This window comes from Oncorhynchus gorbuscha, linkage group LG02 (genome assembly GCF_021184085.1).
Source record: "Oncorhynchus gorbuscha isolate QuinsamMale2020 ecotype Even-year linkage group LG02, OgorEven_v1.0, whole genome shotgun sequence".
Classification (NCBI taxonomy): domain Eukaryota; kingdom Metazoa; phylum Chordata; class Actinopteri; order Salmoniformes; family Salmonidae; genus Oncorhynchus; species Oncorhynchus gorbuscha.
Window position 1 is genome coordinate 66,032,227 of NC_060174.1, and position 22,844 is coordinate 66,055,070.

General features: G+C 43.3%; 2 protein-coding genes across 2 annotated transcripts; one reads left to right on the top strand and one right to left on the bottom strand.

Annotated features, from left to right (window-relative positions):
• Positions 1–10,404: 10,404 nt before the first annotated feature.
• On the top strand, positions 10,405–19,717 carry LOC124007733 (guanine nucleotide-binding protein G(I)/G(S)/G(O) subunit gamma-3-like). The gene is made up of 3 exons (XM_046318465.1): positions 10,405–10,505; positions 18,211–18,310; positions 18,436–19,717. Exons 2-3 carry the CDS (start codon positions 18,212–18,214, stop codon positions 18,562–18,564), a joined length of 228 nt encoding a protein of 75 aa, XP_046174421.1. The 5' UTR covers positions 10,405–10,505; position 18,211; the 3' UTR covers positions 18,565–19,717.
• A 22-nt stretch (positions 19,718–19,739) lies between these two features.
• On the bottom strand, positions 19,740–22,279 carry LOC124007725 (barrier-to-autointegration factor). Its single transcript, XM_046318453.1, has 3 exons — positions 22,131–22,279; positions 21,212–21,369; positions 19,740–20,869 (listed from the first exon to the last, which is right to left on the bottom strand). Exons 2-3 carry the CDS (start codon positions 21,335–21,337, stop codon positions 20,723–20,725), a joined length of 273 nt encoding a protein of 90 aa, XP_046174409.1. The 5' UTR covers positions 21,338–21,369; positions 22,131–22,279; the 3' UTR covers positions 19,740–20,722.
• Positions 22,280–22,844: the final 565 nt, after the last annotated feature.

Below are 22,844 nucleotides of genomic sequence, written 5' to 3' on the forward strand. Positions count from 1 at the left end.
ACGTACCCAAATTAAACTGCCTATTTCTTAGGCCCAGAATCTAGAATATGCATATAATTGTCAGATTAGGATAGAAAACACTCTAAAGTTTCCAAAACTGTGAAAATGTTGTCTGTGAGTATAACATAACTGATATTGCAGGCAAAAACCTGAGGAGAATACAACCAGGAAGTGGCCTCTATTTTGAAAGCACCATGTTCCATAGCCTGCCTTCACTCCATTTAAAGGGATATCAACCAGATTCCTTTTCCTATGGCTTCCCCATGGTGTGAACAGTCTTTAGAAATAGTTTCAGGCTTTTATTTTGAGAAATGAGCGAGAAAGATCACATCGTTTCATTGTATGGCTGGGTGCCATCAGCCTTTTGTGTGCGCAACAGCTTGGAGCAGCAATTTTCTCTCTCTCTCCTATTGAAGAAGCTACATTCCCGGTTGATATTTTATAGATTATACACTGCTCAAAAAAATAAAGGGAACACTAAAATAACACATCCTAGATCTGAATGAATTAAATATTCTTCTTAAATACTTTTTTCTTTACATAGTTGAATGTGCTCACAACAAAATCACACAAAAATTATCAATGGAAATCAAATTTATCAACCCATGGAGGTCTGGATTTGGAGTCACACTCAAAATGAAAGTGTAAAACCACACTACAGGCTTATCCAATTTTGATATAATGTCCTTAAAACAAGTCCAAATGAGGCCCAGTGGCCTCCCGGGTGGCACAGTGGTTAATGGCGCTGTACTGCAGCGCCAGCTGTGCCATCAGAGTCCCTGGGTATGCGCCCAGGCTCTGTCGTAACCGGCCGCGACCGGGAGGTCCGTGGGGCGACGCACAATTAGCTTTGCGTCATCCGGGTTAGGGAGGGCTTGGTCGGTAGGGATGTCCTTGTCTCATCGCGCACCAGCGACTCCTGTGGCGGGCCGGGTGCAGTGCGCGCTAACCAAGGTTGCCAGGTGCACGGTGTACCCTCTGACACATTGGTGCGGCTGGCTTCTGGGTTGGATGCGCGCTGTGTTAAGAAGCAGTACGGCTGGTTGGGTTGTGTATCGGAGGACGCATGACTTTCAACCTTCGTCTCTCCCGAGCCCGTATGGGAGTTGTAGCGATGAGACAAGATAGTAGCTACTACAACAATTGGATACCAGGAAATTGGGGAGAAAAGGGGGCCAAATTTTAAAAATAATAATAATAATACAATTTTTTTAAATTAGGCTCAGTAGTGTGTGTGGCCTCCACGTGCCTGTATGACCTCTCTACAACGCCTGGGTATGCTCCTGATGGGGTGGTGGATGGTCTCCTGAGGGATCTCCTCCCAGACCTGGACTAAATCCTCCGCCAACTTCTGGACAGTCTGTGGTGCAACGTGGCGGATGGAGCGAGACATGATGTCCAAGATGTGCTCAATTGGATTCAAGTCTGGGGAACGGGCGGGCCATAGCATCAATGCCTTCCTCTTGCAGGAACTGCTGACACACTCCAGCCACATGAGGTCTAGCATTGTCTTGCATTAGGAGGAACCCAGGTCCAACAGCACCAGCATATGGTCTCACAGGGGGTCTGAGGATCTCATCTCAGTACCTAATGGCAGTCAGGCTACCTCTGGCGAGCACATGGAGGGCTGTGCAGCCCCCCAAAGAAATGCCACCCCACACCATGACTGACCCACCGCCAAACCGGTCATCCTGGAGGATGATGCAGGCAGCAGAACATTCTTCACGGCATCTCCAGACTGTCACGTCACGTCTGTTAACCTGCTTGTGTTAACCTGCTTGTGTTAACCTGCTTTCATCTGTGAAGAGCACAGGGCGCCAGTGGAGAATTTGCCAATCTTGGTGTTCTCTGGCAAATGCCAAAAGTCCTGCACGGTGTTGGGCTGTAAGCACAACCCCCACCTATGGACGTCGGGCCCTCATACCACCCTCATGGAGTCTGTTTCTGACCGTTTGAGCAGACACATGCACATTTGTGGCCTGCTGGAGGTCATTTTGATTTCACAGAAGTGTGATTGACTTGGAGTTACATTGTGTTGTTTAAGTGTTCCCTTTATTTTTTTGAGCAGTGTATATTGTAAAAACAACCTGAGGATTGATTATAAAAAAACGTTTTAAATGTTTCTACGAACATTACGGATACTATTTGGAATTTTCTTCTACGATGTCGTGACTGCTCGAGCCTGTGGATTTCTGAACATAACACGCCAACCAAATGGAGGTATTTTGGATATAAAGATAATCTTTATGGAACAAAAGGAACATTCATTGTGTAACTGGGAGTCTCGTGAGTGCAAACATCCGAAGATCATAAAAGGTAAGCGATTTAATTGATTGCTTTTCTGACCTTCATGACCAATCTACTTGGCTGCTAGCTGTTTGTAATATTTTGTCTACTGAGAGAGATGTCCTTACATAAACGCTAGGTATGCTTTCAAGGAAAAGCTTTATTGAAATCTGACACGCCAGATGGATTAACAACAAGCCTAGCTGTGTTTTGCTATATTGCGCTTGTGATTTAATGAAAATTAAATATTTTAAGTAATTTCATTTGAATTTGGCGCTCTGCTATTCAGTGGTAGTTGACGAAAATGATCCCGCTAACGGGATGGGTGCATCAAGAAGTTTTAAAAGTCCCCAAAGCACACACATCCCTGGGTCCTTCCTCTTTTCAGTTCACTGCAGCTAGCGACTGGAACGAGCTGCAACAAACACTCAAAATGGACAGTTTTATCTTAATCTCTTAATTCAAAGACTCAATAATCGACACTTACTGACAGTTGTGGCTGCTTTGCATGATGTATTGTTGTCTCTACCTTCTTGCCATTTGTGCTGTTGTCGGTGCCCAATATTATTTGTCCCATGTTTTGTTCTGCTACCATGTTGTGTTGCCACCATGTTGTTGTCATGTTGTGTTGCTACCATGCTGTGGCGTCATGTGTTGTTGCCTTGCTGTGGTGTTGTCTTAGGTCTCTCTTCATGTAGTGTTGTGTGGTCTCTCTTGTCGTGATGTGTGTTTTGTCCTATATTTATATTTTATTATTATTTATTTTTTAAATCCCAGCCCCAGTTCCCGCAAAAGGCCTTTTGCCTTTTGGTTGGCTGTCATTGTAAATAAGAATTAGATGTTATCTTACTTGCCTAGTTAAATAGTTAAATAAAGGTTAAATAAAATTACAAATTGTTTTTAAAACAATGAGTTTTAAAAGTTGTTTAATTACTGCCAATCGACATGTGAGAAAGCAGTTAGGCATAACAAAAACATTAATGCCTCTACTGATCCTACAGCTTGTCACGACTTCTGCCGAAGTCGATGCCTCTCCTTGTTCGGGGCGGTGCTCGGGGGTCGACGTAACCGGTCTTCTAGCCATCATTGATCCATTTTTCATTTTCCATTGGTTTTGTCTTGTCTTCCTACACACCTGGTTCCAATCCCATTCATTATCCTGTTGTGTATTTAACCCTCTGTTTCCCCTCATGTCCTTGTCAGAGATTGTTTGTTTGTTCATGTAGTTTGTATTGGTGCGCGTTGGGTCCTCGTACCCACTTTGCTTTGATTATGTATTATGGTTTTGGAGCTGTGTTTTTAAGTTATTAAACTACTCCATTATACCAAGTTCGATTCTCTTGCGCCTGACTTCCCTGCCACCTATACACATGTCGATGACACAGCTATTGTAATTAGTTATACTGTTAACAGTTACACTGTTAGCACTGAGGTGGTGTGCCCTAGGAAGTCCACTGTGTGCAGCTCACCCTGCACAAACATAAATAGCATGAACATGTCTACTTCTGCTAAGCTTCCCAGTAAAACAATGAAAACAAGCAAGGATCCCAGAAAGGTGTGAAAAATAGCCCACATTAACATATGTAGCTTAAGAAACAAGGTTTATGAAATCCACAATTTGTTAGTAACAGAGGATATTCATATTCTGACGATCTCTGAAACTCACTTAGATAATATCTTTGATACAGTGGTAGCAATACATGGTTATAACATCTACAGAAAATACAGAAATGCCAAAAGTGGAGATGTTGCTGTTTATATTCAGAACCACATTCCTTTAAAGCATAGAGAGGATCTCATGATAAATCCTGTTGTAGTAATAAGGTTACAGGTTCATCTGCCTCACCTAAAGTCCATTCTGGTTGGGAAGCTGCTATAGACCACATAGTGCTAACAGTCAGTATCTGGATAACGTGTGAAATGCTTGATAATGTATGTGATATCAACAAAGAGGTATATTTTCTGGGTGATTTAAATATTAACTGGCTTTAATCAGGCTGCCCACTCAAGAGGAAGCTTTAAAATGTAACTAATGCTATCTCTCTCAGAATGCACCTCAGTCTCTCCAGGCTCTGATCAGGCCCTACACCCAAACAAGGGCACTGTGTTCATCCACCTCTGGCCTGCTCGCCTCCCTACCACTGAGGAAGTACAGTTCCCGCTCAGCCCAGTCAAAACTGTTCGCTGCTCTGGCCCCCCAATGGTGGAACAAACTCCCTCACGACCCCAGGATAGCGGAGTCAATCACCAGCTTCCGGAGACACCTGAAACCCCACCTCTTTAAGGAATACCTAGGATAGGATAAAGTAATCCTTCTACCCAAGCTCTGAAGCAAGCTTCCAGAAAATTGGAACGGAAATGGCGCCACACCAAACTGGAAGTCTTCCGACTAGCTTGGAAAGACAGTACCGTGTGCAGTACCGAAGAGCCCTTACTGCTGCTCGATCATCCTATTTTTCTAACTTAATTGAGGAAAATAAGAACAATCCGAAAAGCAGCATTCCCCAAGAGAGGATGGTTTTCACTTTAGCAGTGATAAATTCATTAACTTCTTTGAGGAAAAGATCATGATTATTAGAAAGAAAATTACGGACTCCTCTTTAAATCTGCGTATTCCTTCAAAGCTCAGTTGCCCCGAGTCTGCACAACTCTGCCAGGACCTAGGATCAAGAGAGACGCTCAAGTGTTTTAGTACTATATCTCTTGACACAATAATGAAAATAATCATGGCCTCTAAACCTTCAAGCTGCATACTGGACCCTATTCCAACTAAACTACTGAAAGAGCTGCTTCCTGTGCTTGGCCCTCCTATATTGAACATAATAAACGGCTCTCTATCCACCGGATGTGTACCAAACTCACTAAAAGTGGCAGTAATAAAGCCTCTCTTGAAAAGCCAAACCTTGACCCAGAAAATATAAAAAACGATCGGCCCATATCGAATCTTCCATTCCTCTCAATTCCTCGCTTCAGTCTGGTTTTAGACCCCATCATAGCACTAAGACTGCACTACTCCAGTGCTAGCCTCCCTACACTGGCTTCCTGTCAAAGCAAGGGCTGATTTCAAAGTTTTACTGCTAACCTACAAAGCATTACATGGGCTTGCTCCTACCTATCTCTCTGATTTGGTCCTGCCGTACATACCTACACGTACGCTACGGTCACAAGACGCAGGCCTCCTAATTGCCCCTAGAATTTCTAAGCAAACAGCTGGAGGCAGGGCTTTCTCCTATAGAGCTCCATTTTTATGGAACGGTCTGCCTACCCATGTCAGAGACGCAAGCTCGGTCTCAACCTTTAATATAAGACTCATCTCTTCAGTGGGTCATAAGATTGAGTGTAGTCTGGCCCAGGAGTGGGAAGGTGAACAGAAAGGCTCTGGAGCAACAAACCGCCCTTGCTGTCTCTGCCTGGCATGATGACTCCTTGCTGTCCCCAGTCCACCGTGCTGCTGCTCCAGTTTCAACTGTTCTGCCTATGATTATTATTATTTGACCATGATGGAAATTTATGAACATTTGAACATCTTGGCCATGTTCTGTTATAATCTCCACCCGGCACAGCCAGAAGAGTACTGGCCACCCCACATAGCCTGGTTCCTCTCTAGGTTTCTTCCTAGGTTTTGGACTTTCTAGGGAGTTTTTCCTAGCCACCGTGCTTCTACACCTGCATTGCTTGCTGTTTGGGGTTTTAGGCTGGGTTTCTGTACAGCACTTTGAGATATCAGCTGATGTACGAAGGGCTATATAAATACATTTGATTTGATTTGCAGTAGTGGCCTGAGGGAATACACTAAATGTATTGGGTACAGGGTTCAGAAATGTAATATTTTAAACTGTATATAACTGTCTTAATGTTGCTGGACAGCAGCTAATGGGGATCCTTAAATGGGGATTCTTACAAGTACAGAATACAAATATATTTGTTACATCCCTTTATATAACATTCATTTCTAGCTAATTTACTTTTTCTTTGTCTACTGCAAGTTTAAAACCTGATAATGTGCAGGCCGGTCTTTCATAATATTTCTGTAGCAAGCTGTAAAATAGAAGAGAAAAGCATTGAGACTTTAATGCAGATGGATACGGAATACAAAAGCACCATTCAAATCTACATCAGTCGGAAGATATAAATCATTCTGATTTAGGAATTTCTAGGAATATAATTTCTAGTGCATCATACAATGAGTTTTAAGACTTTTTTCTACACAGCCAATGGACATGTGAGAGAGCAATTAGACATACACACACATAAGACAGATATAAAACTGTAAAAGATAATGTTTTGTCATAGAATGAGTCCCTAGTCCATTAAGTATAGCCTCATAGCTAGCTACACTACATGACCAACAGTATGTGGACACCTGCTCGTCGAACATCTCATTCCAAAACCATGGGCATTAATATGGAGTTGCTGCTACAACAGCCTCCACTATTATGGGAAGGCTTCCCACTATATGTTGGAACATTGCTGTGGGGACATGCTTCCATTCAGCCACATAAGCATTTATGAAGTCGGGCACTGATGTTGGGCAATTAGGCCTGGCTCACAGTTGGCTATACAATTCATCCCAAATGTGTTCGATGGGGTTGAGGTCAAGGCTCTGTGCAGGCCAGTCAAGTTCTTCCACACCAATCTCAACAAACCATTTTTATATGGACCTTGCTTTGTGCACGGGGGCATTGTCATGCTGAAAAGGGCCTTCCCCAAACTGTTGCCATAAAGTTGGAAGCACAGAATCGTCTTAGAATGTCATTGTATGCTATAGCGTTAAGATTTCCCTTTGCTAGAACTAAGGGCCCTAGCCCGAACCATGAAAAACAGCCCAAGACCATTCTTCCTACTCCACCAAACTTTACAATTGGCACTATACATTGGGGCAGGTAGCGTGATCCTGGCATCTGCCAAACCAAGATTAGTCCGTCAGACTGGCAGATGGTGAAGCGTGTTTCCACTGCATCCAGAGTCCAATGGCGGCAAGCTTTACACCACTCTAGCCAAAGCTTGGCATTGCGCATGGTGATCTTACGCTTGTGTGCGGCTGCTCGGCCATGGAAACCCATTTCATGAAGCTCCTGGTGAACAGTTATTGTGCTGACGCTGCTTCCAGAGGTAGTTTGGAACCAGGTAGTGAGAGTTGCTACCAAGATCATTTTTGTGCAGTACGTGCTTCAGCACTCAGTGTTCACGTTCTGTGAGCTTGTGTGGCATACCACTTCGCAGCTGAGCCGTTTTTGCTCCTAGACGTTTCCACTTCACAATAACATCACTTACAGTTGACCAGGGCAGCACTAGCAGGGAAGACATTTGATGAACTGACTTGTTGGAAAGGTGGAATCCGATGACGGTATCACGTTGAAAGTCACTCGCAAGTGTTTGTCTATGGAGATTGCATGGCGGTGTGCTCGATTTTATACACCAAATCCACTCATTTGAAGGGCTGTCCACTTACTTTTGTATGTACAGTGCATTCAGAAAGTATTGAGACCCTTTGACTTTTTCCACATTTTGTTGCGTTACAGCCTAATTCTAAAATGGTTGAAATTGAAAGCAGTGGACTCTTCCTAGAGCTGGCCGCCCGGCCAAACTGAGTAATCAGGGCAGAATGGCCTTGGTCGGGGGAGGTGACCAAGAACCCGATGGTCACTCTGACAGAGCTTCAGAATTCCTCTGTAGAGATGGGAGAACCTTCTAGAAGAACAATCACCTCTGCAGTGCTTCACCAATCAAGTCTTTATGGTAGAGTGGTCAGACGGAAGCTACTCCTCAGTAAAAGGCATATGACAGCCTGCTATGAGTTTGCCAAAAGGCACCTACAGGACTCTCAGATAATGATAAACAAGATTATCTGGTCTGATGAAACTAAGATTGATCTCTTTGGCCTGAATCCCAATTATCACTTCTGGAGGAAACCTGGCACCATCTCTAAGGTGAAGCATGGTGGTGGCAGCATCATAATGTGGGGATGTTTTTCCAGGGCAGGGACTGGGAGATTAGTCAGGATCGAGTGAAAGATGACCGGTGCAAAGAGAGATTCTTAATGAAAACCTGCTCCAGAGCACTCAGGACCTCAGACTGGGGTGAAGGTTCACCTTCCAACAGGAAAACGACCCTAAGCACCCAGCCAAGACAACACAGGAGTAGCTTCAGGGCAAGTTTCTGAATGTCCTTGAGTGGCACAGCCAGAGCCCGGACTTGAACCGGATCGAATATCTCTGGAGAGATCTGAAAATAGCTATGCAGTGACACTCCCCATCAAACCTGACAGAGCTTGAGAGGATCTGCAGAGAAGAATGAGAGAAACTCTCCAAATACAGGTGTGCCAAGCTTGTAGCTTCATAACCAATAAAACTTGATGCTGTAATCATTGCCAAAGGTGTTTCAAAAAAGTACTCAGTAAAGAGTCTGAATTCTTATGTAAATGTAGAATATCCATTTTTATTTTCAGTACATTTGCAAAAATGTCTAAAAACCTGTTTTCACTTTGTCATTATGGGGTAATGTATGTAGATTGATGAGGGGAAGAATAAAAAAAAACAATTTTTAGAATAAGGCTGTATCAGTCAAGAAAAAGTCAAGGGGTCTGAATACTTTCCCGAATGCAATGTATAGTGTAACTATGCTGCTGCTATAACCATGGCCCCTATAATAGAAGACTCATCTGCTGCTGACTAGCTAGCTTCAACATTTTCGTAAAGATAACAACATTTCAAAATGATCATGAATGACAGTGGTAGCTACCCATATATATCATTTATTTTATATGATCTAGGATTCAGTTGACATATTAAAACCTTTATAGCAATACACATATAAAGGTAGCATGCTAACGTTGTAGCCAGCTTCATGGGAAAAAAATGGCTAACTCGCGCAAGGCAAGTGCAAGGGATTGGCAAGAATGCATCGAAATGTGCAACATCCTTATAGTCACCTTTTCGTCTAGAGTACCTAAAGCACTATAGATTAATAATGTACATACACATAATTGTCATTATTCAAAGTTAAAAATCGTATAATATTTCTGATACACACTTCTATTTATTGTAGCTAGCTGGCTACTTTCTAAAAATGCAAAAACTACAGCCAAACTGCAAATAAGATAAGGACGAGAGGACAAACTTCAAGAGCAAACCGACTCGTTCGTGTGCAAAGGGTGCACAGAGCTTGAAGTTGATATCATTTCACACCATCAGTATGTAACCCATGAAAATTGTCATGTATGAGAATGGATGTAGACATTTCAAATTAGAAAGATAAAATAGATTCGTTTAGGGAAGATAATCCATGAGATCGACGGCGGCAGCGTAGCCTAGTGGTTAGGGCGTTGGACTAGTAACCGGAATGTTGCAAGTTCAAACCCCCGAGCTGACAAGGTACAAATCTGTCGTTCTGACAGACTTGCCTAGTTAAATAAAGGTAAAATAAAAATAACGTGGTCAAGACCATAACCTATGCCGAACAGATCATATAAATTCTTATTTAAAAATCATTTAACTGAATTCAACATTCTAAGAAATATTATCCATGCCATTGTCCTTGTTCACATCTTCTATTCTCTCCAATTTAATAGATTGAGATAGAGACTGTAACATAAGAGGCGTGATGGGAAAGTGAAAAAGGGAGGAAGGGTGGAGAAAAGAAGGGGCAAGTGATGGGCAACGTTGGTAGGGGGGACTACAAATATCTCTTGCCAAGGTGGGAGAGACCATTGAGGGCAGTATGATGAGAGAAGGTAAAAGTCAAAGAGCCCAGAGACTGCAGCAGTTCCCATGGCAACAGTAGAGAGCTACTAATAAATCATATACATTATAACAGTGCACATCAATGATTGTGAATATTGTATTTGGCCTGGACACAACATCATGTTCATATTTTGTTATGTCAATTATTTCATCTGTGAGACTCCTATCCACCTCATTCCCCTTTCTTTTCATGTAGAGATGGTATGATCCAGCTCGCAGAAGAAAATCGATTCCAATGGAGCCCTCCTCCCTTTGCCCGGAAGGTTCCACTCACTGCAGAGGGGGTTCTTATGCATGTACTAGGAGTCTGATGTTCATTATAACAGAATTTCAGGGCACAGGACTGTTTACCAGAACGGTGTAGCATACATGAGGGGTGGGGTTCAGTTACACTAAAATCCCTAATACGGGAAGATAAGAGGGAGGGAGAGAGAGAGAGAAGTGGAGGGAGAGCACCAGAAGAGGAATACAACAAGGGTAAGGGAGAGGATGACAAGAGGTGATGAAGGGAAGGAATATCAGAGCAGGAGAGGCCCAGAATGGACTGGTGTTTTTGCCTCTCTCTTTCTCCAGTTAGCGATTTCTCTTCACACTTCTTGTCCATTCATTATTTGTTTCCTGTTGAACTTTCTCTGTGTACTGTCACTTCAACTTGATGTGTATTAACCAGGCAGTGGTGTACTGTCACTTCAACTTGATGTGTATTAACCAGACAGTGGTGTAGTGTCCCTTCAACTTGATGTGTATTAACCAGACAGTGGTGTAGTGTCTATCCCTGTTCTCTCCTCTCTGCACAGACCATACAAACGCTCCACACCGCGTGGCCGCTGCCACCCTAATCTGGTGGTCCCAGCGCGCACGACCCACGTGGAGTTCCAGGTCTCCGGTAGCCTCTGGAACTGCCGATCTGCAGCCAACAAGGCAGAGTTCATCTCAGCCTATGCCTCCCTCCAGTCCCTCGACTTCTTGGCACTGACAGAAACATGGATCACCACAGATAACACTGCTACTCCTACTGCTCTCTCTTCGTCCGCCCACGTGTTCTCGCACACCCCGAGAGCTTCTGGTCAGCGGGGTGGTGGCATAGGGATCCTTATCTCTCCCATGTGGTCATTCTCTCTTTCTCCCCTTACCCATCTGTCTATCGCCTCCTTTGAATTTCATGCTGTCACAGTTACCAGCCCTTTCAAGCTTAACATCCTTATCATTTATCGCCCTCCAGGTCCCCTCGGAGAGTTCATCAATGAGCTTGATGCCTTGATAAGCTCCTTTCCTGAGGACGGCTCACCTCTCACAGTTCTGGGCGACTTTAACCTCCCCACGTCTACCTTTGACTCATTCCTCTCTGCCTCCTTCTTTCCACTCCTCTCCTCTTTGACCTCACCCTCTCACCTTCCCCCTACTCACAAGGCAGGCAATACGCTGGCGACCTCATCTTTACTAGATGCTGTTCTTCCACTAACCTCATTGCAACTCCCCTCCAAGTCTCCGACCACTACCTTGTATCCTTTTCCCTCTCGCTCTCATCCAACACTTCCCACACTGCCCCTACTCGGATGGTATCGCGCCGTCCCAACCTTCGCTCTCTCTCCCCCGCTACTCTCTCCTCTTCCATCCTATCATCTCTTCCCTCTGCTCAAACCTTCTCCAACCTATCTCCTGATTCTGCCTCCTCAACCCTCCTCTCCTCCCTTTCTGCATCCTTTGACTCTCTATGTCCCCTATCTTCCAGGCCGGCTCGGTCCTCCCTCCAGCTCCGTGGCTTGACGACTCAATGCGAGCTCACAGAACAGGGCTCCGGAAGGCCGACGGAAATGGAGGAAAAGCTTCGCCTCCCTGCGGACCTGGCATCCTTTCACTCCCTCCTCTCTACATTTTCCTCCTCTGTCTCTGCTGCTAAAGCCACTTTCTACCACTCTAAATTCCAAGCATCTGCCTCTAACCCTAGGAAGCTCTTTGCCACATTCTCCTCCCTCCTGAATCCTCCTCCCCCTCCCCCCTCCTCCCTCTCTGCAGATGACTTCGTCAACCATTTTGAAAAGAAGATCGACGACATCCGATCCTCGTTTGCTAAGTCAAACAACACCGCTGGTTCTGCTCACACTGCCCTACCCTGTGCTCTGACCTCTTTCTCCCCTCTCTTTCCAGATGAAATCTCGCGTCTTGTGACGGCCGGCCGCCCAACAACCTGCCCGCTCGACCCTATCCCCTCCTCTCTTCTCCAGACCATTTCCGGAGACCTTCTCCCTTACCTCACCTCGCTCATCAACTTATCCCTGACCGCTGGCTACGTCCCTTCCGTCTTCAAGAGAGCGAGAGTTGCACCCCCCTTCTGAAAAAACCTACACTCGATCCCTCCGATGTCAACAACTACAGACCAGTATCCCTTCTTTCTTTTCTCTCCAAAACTCTTGAACGTGCCGTCCTTGGTCAGCTCTCCCGCTATCTCTCTCAGAATGACCTTCTTGATCCAAATCAGTCAGGTTTCAAGACTAGTCATTCAACTGAGACTGCTCTTCTCTGTATCACGGAGGCGCTCCGCACCGCTAAAGCTAACTCTCTCTCCTCTGCTCTATCCTTCTAGACCTATCGGCTGCCTTCGATACTGTGAACCATCAGATCCTCCTCTCCACCCTCTCCGAGTTGGGCATCTCCGGCGCGGCCCACGCTTGGATTGCGTCCTATCTGACAGGTCGCTCCTACCAGGTGGCGTGGCGAGAATCTGTCTCCTCACCACGCGCAAGTCTCACCACTGGTGTCCCCCAGGGCTCTGTTCTAGGCCCTCTCCTATTCTCGCTATACACCAAGTCACTTGGCTCTGTCATAACCTCACATGGTCTCTCCTATCATTGCTATGCAGACACACACAATTAATCTTCTCTTTCCCCCTTCTGATGACCAGGTGGCGAATCGCATCTCTGCATGTCTGGCAGACATATCAGTGTGGATGACGGATCACCACCTCAAGCTGAACAAGACGGAGCTGCTCTTCCTCCCGGGAAGGACTGCCCGTTCCATGATCTCGCCATCACGGTTGACAACTCCATTGTGTCCTCCTCCCAGAGCGCTAAGAACCTTGGCGTGATCCTGGACAACAAACTGTCGTTCTCAACTAACATCAAGGCGGTGGCCCGTTCCTGTAGGTTCATGCTCTACAACATCCGCAGAGTACGACCCTGCCTCACACAGGAAGCGGCGCAGGTCCTAATCCAGGCACTTGTCATCTCCCGTCTGGATTACTGCAACTCGCTGTTGGCTGGGCTCCCTGCCTGTGCCATTAAACCCCTACAACTCATCCAGAACGCCGCAGCCCGTGTTCAACCTTCCCAAGTTCTCTCACTTCACCCCGCTCCTCCGCTGTCTCCACTGGCTTCCAGTTGAAGCTCGCATCCGCTACAAGACCATGGTGCTTGCCTACGGAGCTGTGAGGGGAACGGCACTCAGTACCTCCAGGCTCTGATCAGGCCCTACACCCAAATAAGGGCACTGCGTTCATCCACCTCTGGCCTGCTCGCCTCCCTACCACTGAGGAAGTACAGTTCCCGCTCAGCTCAGTCAAAACTGTTCGCTGCTCTGGCTCCCCAATGGTGGAACAAACTCCCTCACGACGCCAGGACAGCGGAGTCAATCACCACCTTCCGGAGACACCTGAAACCCCACTCTTTAAGGAATACCTAGGATAGGATAAAGTAATCCTTCTCACCCCCCCCCTTAAAATATTTAGATGCACTATTGTAAAGTGGTTGTTCCACTGGATGTCATAAGGTGAATGCACCAATTTGTAAGTCGCTCTGGATAAGAGCGTCTGCTAAATGACTTAAATGTAAATGTAGTGTCCCTTCAACTTGATGTGTATTAACCAGACAGTGGTGTAGTGTCCCTTCAACTTGATGTGTATTAACCAGACAGTGGTGTAGTGTCCCTTCAACTTGATGTGTATTAACCAGACAGTGGTGTAGTGTCCCTTCAACTTGATGTGTATTAACCAGGCAGTGGTGTACTGTCACTTCAACTTGATGTGTATTAACCAGACAGTGGTGTAGTGTCCCTTCAACTTGATGTGTATTAACCAGACAGTGGTGTAGTGTCCCTTTAACTTGATGTGTATTAACCAGACAGTGGTGTAGTGTCCCTTCAACTTGATGTGTATTAACCAGACAGTGGTGTAGTGTCCCTTCAACTTGATGTGTATTAACCAGACAGTGGTGTAGTGTCCCTTCAACTTGATGTGTATTAACCAGACAGTGGTGTAGTGTCCCTTCAACTTGATGTGTATTAACCAGACAGTGGTGTAGTGTCCCTTCAACTTGATGTGTATTAACCAGACAGTGGTGTAGTGTCCCTTCAACTTGATGTGTATTAACCAGACAGTGGTGTAGTGTCCCTTCAACTTGATGTGTATTAACCAGACAGTGGTGTAGTGTCCCTTCAACTTGATGTGTATTAACCAGACAGTGGTGTACTGTCCCTTCAACTTGATGTGTATTAACCAGGCAGTGGTGTAGTGTCCCTTCAACTTGATGTGTATTAACCAGGCAGTGGTGTAGTGTCCCTTCAACTTGATGTGTATTAACCAGGCAGTGGTGTAGTGTCCCTTCAACTTGATGTGTATTAACCAGACAGTGGTGTACTGTCACTTCAACTTGATGTGTATTAACCAGGCAGTGGTGTAGTGTCCCTTCAACTTGATGTGTATTAACCAGACAGTGGTGTAGTGTCCCTTCAACTTGATGTGTATTAACCAGACAGTGGTGTAGTGTCCCTTCAACTTGATGTGTATTAACCAGACAGTGGTGTAGTGTCCCTTCAACTTGATGTGTATTAACCAGACAGTGGTGTAGTGTCCCTTCAACTTGATGTGTATTAACCAGACAGTGGTGTAGTGTCCCTTCAACTTGATGTGTATTAACCAGACAGTGGTGTAGTGTCCCTTCAACTTGATGTGTATTAACCAGACAGTGGTGTAGTGTCCCTTCAACTTGATGTGTATTAACCAGACAGTGGTGTAGTGTCCCTTCAACTTGATGTGTATTAACCAGACAGTGGTGTAGTGTCCCTTCAACTTGATGTGTATTAACCAGACAGTGGTGTACTGTCCCTTCAACTTGATGTGTATTAACCAGACAGTGGTGTAGTGTCACTTCAACTTGATGTGTATTAACCAGACAGTGGTGTAGTGTCACTTCAACTTGATGTGTATTAACCAGGCAGTGGTGTAGTGTCCCTTCAACTTGATGTGTATTAACCAGACAGTGGTGTACTGTCACTTCAACTTGATGTGTATTAACCAGACAGTGGTGTACTGTCACTTCAACTTGATTTGTATTAACCAGGCAGTGGTGTACTGTCACTTCAACTTGATGTGTATTAACCAGACAGTGGTGTACTGTCACTTCAACTTGATGTGTATTAACCAGACAGTGGTGTAGTGTCACTTCAACTTGATGTGTATTAACCAGACAGTGGTGTACTGTCACTTCAACTTGATGTGTATTAACCAGGCAGTGGTGTAGTGTCCCTTCAACTTGATGTGTATTAACCAGGCAGTGGTGTAGTGTCACTTCAACTTGATTTGTATTAACCAGACAGTGGTGTACTGTCACTTCAACTTGATTTGTATTAACCAGGCAGTGGTGTAGTGTCCCTTCAACTTGATGTGTATTAACCAGGCAGTGGTGTAGTGTCCCTTCAACTTGATGTGTATTAACCAGGCAGTGGTGTAGTGTCCCTTCAACTTGATGTGTATTAACCAGGCAGTGGTGTAGTGTCCCTTCAACTTGATGTGTATTAACCAGGCAGTGGTGTACTGTCACTTCAACTTGATGTGTATTAACCAGGCAGTGGTGTAGTGTCCTTCAACTTGATGTGTATTAACCAGGCAGTGGTGTAGTGTCACTTCAACTTGATTTGTATTAACCAGGCAGTGGTGTAGTGTCACTTCAACTTGATGTGTATTAACCAGACAGTGGTGTAGTGTCCCTTCAACTTGATTTGTATTAACCAGACAGTGGTGTACTGTCACTTCAACTTGATTTGTATTAACCAGACAGTGGTGTGCTTATAGCCTTCGCATATTTGATGTGGATGTGATTTGATGATATTCACATACATCTAGATCTTTGTGTTGAGGCATTTGTGCATTTGGCCCAGTTTTTTTGGCTGCCTGAGCCATTCAATTGGTGTGTTCCCGTCAAGTGAGGTCCCATAAATAACTGTCCATATCAAATATATCTACAAAATCCCATCATCCTGACCTAAAACTATTTGTTTTCAACAAGAATAAGGGGCTGTTTCTATACTTTCTATAAGCTCTAGAGATTGTCCTGCCATTGGGATCATAGTGCTGTCTGCTTGAACACATAATGACAGACAAACCCATGATAAAATAAATAGAATATAACCTATTTTACATTATTCATAGATTACAGCTAGAGTGGTAATGGTAGAGAAAATCATACATGGTCTCTGAACATACGTGTATTGTACTCTTGGTGGTCCACATATTCTATAAAAAGCACTTATCTTTCAGCCAGTATATATACACATATTAAAGATGCCCTCCGGGATCCAAATTCATAACATATATTTAACTAATTGGATTCGTAACATATCCCACAAAATTTTAAATTCGTATGATATCATACAAATGGCAAAATTCGTAACATATCATACGAAATGGATGACATAGTACACAATTGGATGACGTAGTACACGAAAAACGGAGACCACGTTTGGCTCGTGACCACCACCTTCAAAACTACTGGCTGAAATTTTACAAAAATTTGAGATTGCATCTTTATCTGACTTAAGATCTGTATAGCAAATAAATTGTACACTGACAATTAAACCAATCATCCATGTACACATTATGAATTGTCCTACAGCTTATGAAGATGCATGCAACAATTTAAACGATTTTACTGAGTTCAAATCAAATGAAATTGTATTTGTCACGTGCCGAATACAACAGTATTTCCGTGAAATGCTTAATTACAAGCCCTTAACCAACAATGCAGTTCAAGAAATAGAGTTACGAAAATATTTACTAAATAAAATAAAGTAAAAATTAACACAATAAAATAACAATAACGAGGCTATATACAGCGGGTACAAGTTAGTTGAGATAATTTGTACATGTAGGTAGGGGTAACGTGATTATGCATAGATAATAAACAGCGAATAGCAGCAGTGTAAAAACAAGGGGGGGCAATGTAAATAGTCTGGGTGGCCATTTGATTAACTGTTCAGCAGTCTTATGACTTGGGGGTAGAAGCTGTGAAGGAGCCTTTTGGACCTAGACTTGGCACTCTGGTACCGCTGGCCATGCGGTAGCAGAGAGAACAAAAGCCTGTGACTTGGGTGACTGGAGTCTTTGCAATTTTTTGGGTCTTCCTCTGACACCGCCTAGTATAAAGGTCCTTGATGTTACAGTTCACATAAGAAAATCAGTCAATTTAAATAAATTCATTAAGCCCTAATCTATGGATTTCACATGACTGGGCAGGGGCGCAGACATGGGTGGGCCTGGGAAGGCATAGGCCCATCCAATTGATAGCCAGGCCTAGCCAATCAGAATGAGTTTTTCCACAAAAAAGGGCTTTATTACAGACAGAAATACTCCTCAGTTTCATCAGCTGGTCTTAGACGATCCCGCAAGTGAAGAGGCCAGATTTGGAGGTCCTGGGTTGGCGTGGTTACATGTGGTCTGCGGTTGTGAGGCCGGTTGGACGTACTGCCAAATTCTCTAAAATGATGGAGGCAGCTTATGGTAGATAAATTAACATTTAATTATCTGGCAACAAGTATGGTGGACATTCCTGCAGTCCACCAGCCTTAGACAGCTGCGCCACTAGGGAGTCCTGAGTGGCAAGAAAGTAGTAAATTACACCCTTGGTCCCTGGAGATGGAAGGAGAGCAGAGGAAGATTGAAGTAAATGAGCTAAAAAAGTGTGTCAAATTTAGGAGGGAGTGGAATTGGATGCAGTCAGTGATTCATATATTTTCACTGATAAGAATCCATAGAAATGTGAGCTACCTAGAATGAATGCAGTGCAATGTTTTAATGTGATGCACCATGATATACATCTGCCTTTCCAGCCGTCAGTGGTCTTTTTTCTGAAACAAATAATTGAATGTGTTTGTGTCAATCACGTGCCATATTTATTCTTGGCTCTCTTGACAGGATGAAAGGAGACACCCCAGTGAACAGCACCATGAGTGTCGGCCAAGCCAGGAAGCTGGTGGAGCAATTGAAGATTGAAGCCAGTTTTTGCAGGATCAAGGTAAGCCTTGGAGGAGGAATCATGCCCATTGAAACTGAGGGGGCACATTGTGTGTGCCTTAATGCCTTTGGTGTATGCCCACACCTTCATTTCCAGTCTTAATTACCACTACTTGCCACCCTCAGGTATCAAAGGCAGCTGCAGACCTGATGGCATACTGTGATAACCACGCGATTGAGGACCCCCTCATCACCCCTGTGCCCACCTCAGAGAACCCATTCAGGGAGAAGAAGCTTTTCTGTGCACTCCTTTGAGACAAGCCACAGGATGTTGTGAAATACAATGTCCAGACAAAAATGCAAACAATACGTAACCATTAACATAAGGAGTCATGATAGCCTTTCAAAACAAATACACATCTAAAACACACCAAGAAAGCTAACAATCTTGAACCTGAAGAAAAACATACAAGTGGATATACTGTAAATACATTATGCAACATGAAATAGCTCATTTCTCAAATCAACTCAATAGGCAAGATGGATGAGGGATGACAACACAAATTGGAATTATTTGTAACTTTTAATACACACTTCATTGGTAAATATCCATTGCCTGCCCTAATCAGCCTTTGTTAAATACATTTACATTTACGTCATTTAGCAGACGCTCTTATCCAGAGCGACTTACAAATTGGTGCATTCACCTTTTAATAAAATAATTTGTGCGCGACAGACAGTCCTGGATGTCACTTTTTTAATCTTTGTTGCAGAAATGTAGGTGCTACTGGATCCGTAATTGAATCATTTAACTAGGCAAGTCAGTTAAGAACAAACTCTTCTTTACAATGACGGCCTAGGAACAGTGGGTTAACTGCCTTATTCAGGGGCAGAACGACGGATTTTTACCTTGGAGATTTGATCTAGCAACCGAAAGGCTAGGCTACCTGCCGCCCAGTAAGAGGGTATTAAAGAGGACAAGGCAATACACACTGACCCAAATAATTCCACTGGTGTGTACAAGTGGTAAGCTGCCTTAACACAGCATCAGTGATCTAAAAAGAGAGGTTCCCAATAAATGATCAATGATGTAAATTTAATTTATTTAAACTAGGCAAGTCAGTTAAGAACAAATTCTTATTTACAATGGCGGCCTACAACGGCCAAACCCGGACGACGCTGGGCGAATTGTGTGCCGCCCTATGGGACTCCCAATCACAGCCAGTTGTGATACAGCCTGGATAAATGATAAAAGCGGTTTAATTTGTTAAGTGGGAGCCTAATAATAAATAATGCCTTTATGACAATAGCATTAACTAAGAGGTACATTTCGAGACCAGTCTTTAAGGATGCTTAGGAATATTATCACTCTTAAGATCAATGTTACAATGTAGACCTTCACTGTTTATATTTCTTAAAAATAAAGAGCTCTGAATAAAAGGAGACGTCGGTAATCAAAGATTAAAATAAACACCGTCACCAAAAACAAGTTTGCATTTCATTTGTGATTTTATTCCCCCCCCCAAAAATGGCAAAAACAAAACAAACCCAGAATTGTCCAGATCTTGCAGTTGGTTTTGTTCATTTCAAAAGAAAAATATAAAAACTAATATGCTTTCACAGTCAAAACACAAAAACATGAACCAGTATTTCAGAAAAACCAATCATTCAGCAATTAAACGTTAGCAAGCAACACGTGCATGCCTAGAAATTACTTCCTGAAACAACAGTGCTATTTTTCGTGGGTTTACTTTAGGTTGTCATTTTGTGTGTGAAAATTAGGTGATTTGTGGTAGCCAACTTAAGTAGATCGTGGATTTAAAAAAAATTGTATTACAACATTGAGGCATCTCTTCAACTTTGACAAAAACAAACAAGATAACATGGAGCAATTACACCTTAGTGTTTCCTGTGAACTCTGTTTTGTAAAAATGAACGGTAACATCTTGACATTTTAATTACAGATGTTAAAGCTATTTGGTATCTAAAATGGTTTAAAATCCTATTATAAGTTAATTTAAATAAATGCAAGGGCAAACAGTCAGTTTGAGATGAGTACAAACATTAGTTATAACTTTTGTGAAGGGGCCATGTTGATAAAAGTTTTCCTTTGACAGAGAACAAATTGAAATAACATATTGCAGGAAAACCAAAATGAGCTCATTCCTAACGTTTCTGTGCAGCCAAAGATTTGAATCATAGAAAAGGTCAGCATTACAGAGCTACACTGTTGGGTGTAACAACCCCATGGGTGACTGCAGCAAAGTATGTCTAACTGATTTTAAAAGCATTCTTAAGTCTATAAGACTACAGTTCAAAAATAACTGGGTCTTACGACGTCCGACTTTGCTTAACTTCCTCATGTGCAGTGAGAGTCCATATGAGGTGTAAGTTGATGTGAGACCACAGTAGAGGTAAATGGATGTTTGGGATTTAGAAATTGGAAAAACTGAAACTGGATAAAATAGCTTCTCTACAGGAAAGAATCGCACCACTCACGCAGGCAGCCGTAGCAATCGCCCTGCTGTTTGACATTGGCCCCGCATGTATCTTTCAGCCAGTCCCGGAATAGCTCCTCATCCTTCTTCAGCACTAGGAACTGACCCAGGACCACATAAGCCTATGGGAGTACACAAGTGAGAATTGAGGGGGAAAAAAAGAGAACATGGACACACTAACCACTAAGTAAGATTAATATACAAAACAAAGTTCCATTATCTCTTATGTCCATCGGCACAGCCAGAAGATGACTGGCCACCCCTCAGAGCCTGGTTCCTCTAGGTTTCTTTCTTATTAGAGAGTTTAACCCTAGTCACCATGCCCATCTGCATTGTTTGCACTTTGGGTTTTAGGCTGGGTTTCTGTATAAGCACTTTGTGACATCTGCTGATGTAAAAATGGGCTTTAGAAATATATTCAATCGATTGATTAAAGTTCCAAAGTTAAGTAAACGCTACATCACCTTGTCGAAGCCCTTCTCCTCCAGTCTCTTGCCAAGCACCTCTCCAATGCCAGCAAGTGAATTGACTAACTTCTCCCCCATGGGTTCTGCCACAAACTCTTTGTGTTTCTGGGATGTTGACGACATGGCTGCTTTCTGTCAGTGATCACCTAGAGTACCTTCACACAAGGAACAATAGAAAATGAAGTAATTCACGACAATTGGAGGTTATTGCACCTTTTATCTACTGCTTTTGGTTTTAAACAGTTGAGGCACACACTTGATCTACACCAATATATGGAGTTGCTAGGTTTTTCTAACTAACGTATATTAAACAGGACATACCGGGTGAACATGACAAACAGCAGTGCCACAATTTGCATAAAACATATTGGGAGTGCCCTAGCATGACCTCAGTGTCTTACAAGTTCCAAACTGAAACCAAAACCTTTCCATGTTCTTTGTGGGGAAACAAATACTCCTTGTATGCTAACTTGACCAGGACCAAAGTGTAATCCACGCAAAGCTACATTGTGAGTTTGCTAATATACATAGCCACAGTAGGAGCACTATTTTTGGAGCTCTCAAACTCCGCGACCAACAGCTTCACTTGAGCTAGCTAGTTAGCCATTTAGCAAGCAAAAGTGTAACCAGCTAGCTCCTAGTGATAAAAAGCTTGCTACGTCAGAAATAACTAGCTTCTAGCTACGTAGAAACATGTTTGGATCGGACAATTTAACTGAAACTCACATGACTATTCAATGTTTGCTAATGGTGATTGTGTGCTAGCTAACTAGCATGAGCTGACGGATCTAACGTGTGCGGTCTGCTTCTATGGATATATTATAGCTAGTCTCCCGTGCCACCAATCAGATTTAAAGCAAGCGTAGAAGTTTAGAATATTACAACTATTCGAGTCGCGTAGTGGTGTATAAGCTACCTTGTTTCTTGTCGTACGCGGTTTCGTGACCTTTTCCAACCACAAAGAGTAGACGATAGTTACCGCACCGGTTGTGTATGTGATAAATGGTTTTCATAAATTCCGATAACACTTCCTTATCCCGCCGTTATGTTATTTCCGCTTCCGTTATTTCATTTTGCAACTCAGGTTTGAATAAAAAAAAACTCTGGTTCGTAAATGTGGATTTGCCACTTTCCCACGTGTAATTTAGGCCTACTTCTAATAATCATCTTCCAAATTTATCTCAAGAGCATTTCAATGTTAAATATTTAGCTTTCAAAAGATACACATATTGTTGATATCTTCTCTATATTTGATTGGTGTTGTCAAATTCTCTTTGATCTCCACAAGTGCATAGACTACAGTGTAGGGTCTAAGCAAGGGGCCCATTTGGGAATGTGTGTGTATGTCTGTGTGACTTACATAAAGATTTTGGTTAATGGCATCTGTCAATAATGAATCAATGCTTTGTTATTTCTACCAAAATCTTTGAAACAATTTATTCTGTGCATGTGTTGTGTGCTGTACAAGTGTGTTAAAGTGGGAGAGACCGAGGATACATATTAAACCTTACCCGACTCACATGATATAACCTACACACAATGCTACCCCAACTTCAGCACCTTGCAATTTCAATGGTTTAATTTGTCCCTGAAAACAAATACATTTGGGAAATTTAAAAAAGGAACAAGA

Coding starts and splice junctions, on each gene's coding strand:
- LOC124007733 (XM_046318465.1), top strand. CDS start 18,212: ATGAAAGGAGACACCCCAGTGAACAGCACCATGAGTGTCGGCCAAGCC. Junction 18,311..18,435: donor CCAGTTTTTGCAGGATCAAG/GTAAGCCTTGGA, acceptor TGCCACCCTCAG/GTATCAAAGGCAGCTGCAGA.
- LOC124007725 (XM_046318453.1), bottom strand. CDS start 21,337: ATGTCGTCAACATCCCAGAAACACAAAGAGTTTGTGGCAGAACCCATG. Junction 20,870..21,211: donor AGGAGAAGGGCTTCGACAAG/GTGATGTAGCGT, acceptor GTACTCCCATAG/GCTTATGTGGTCCTGGGTCA.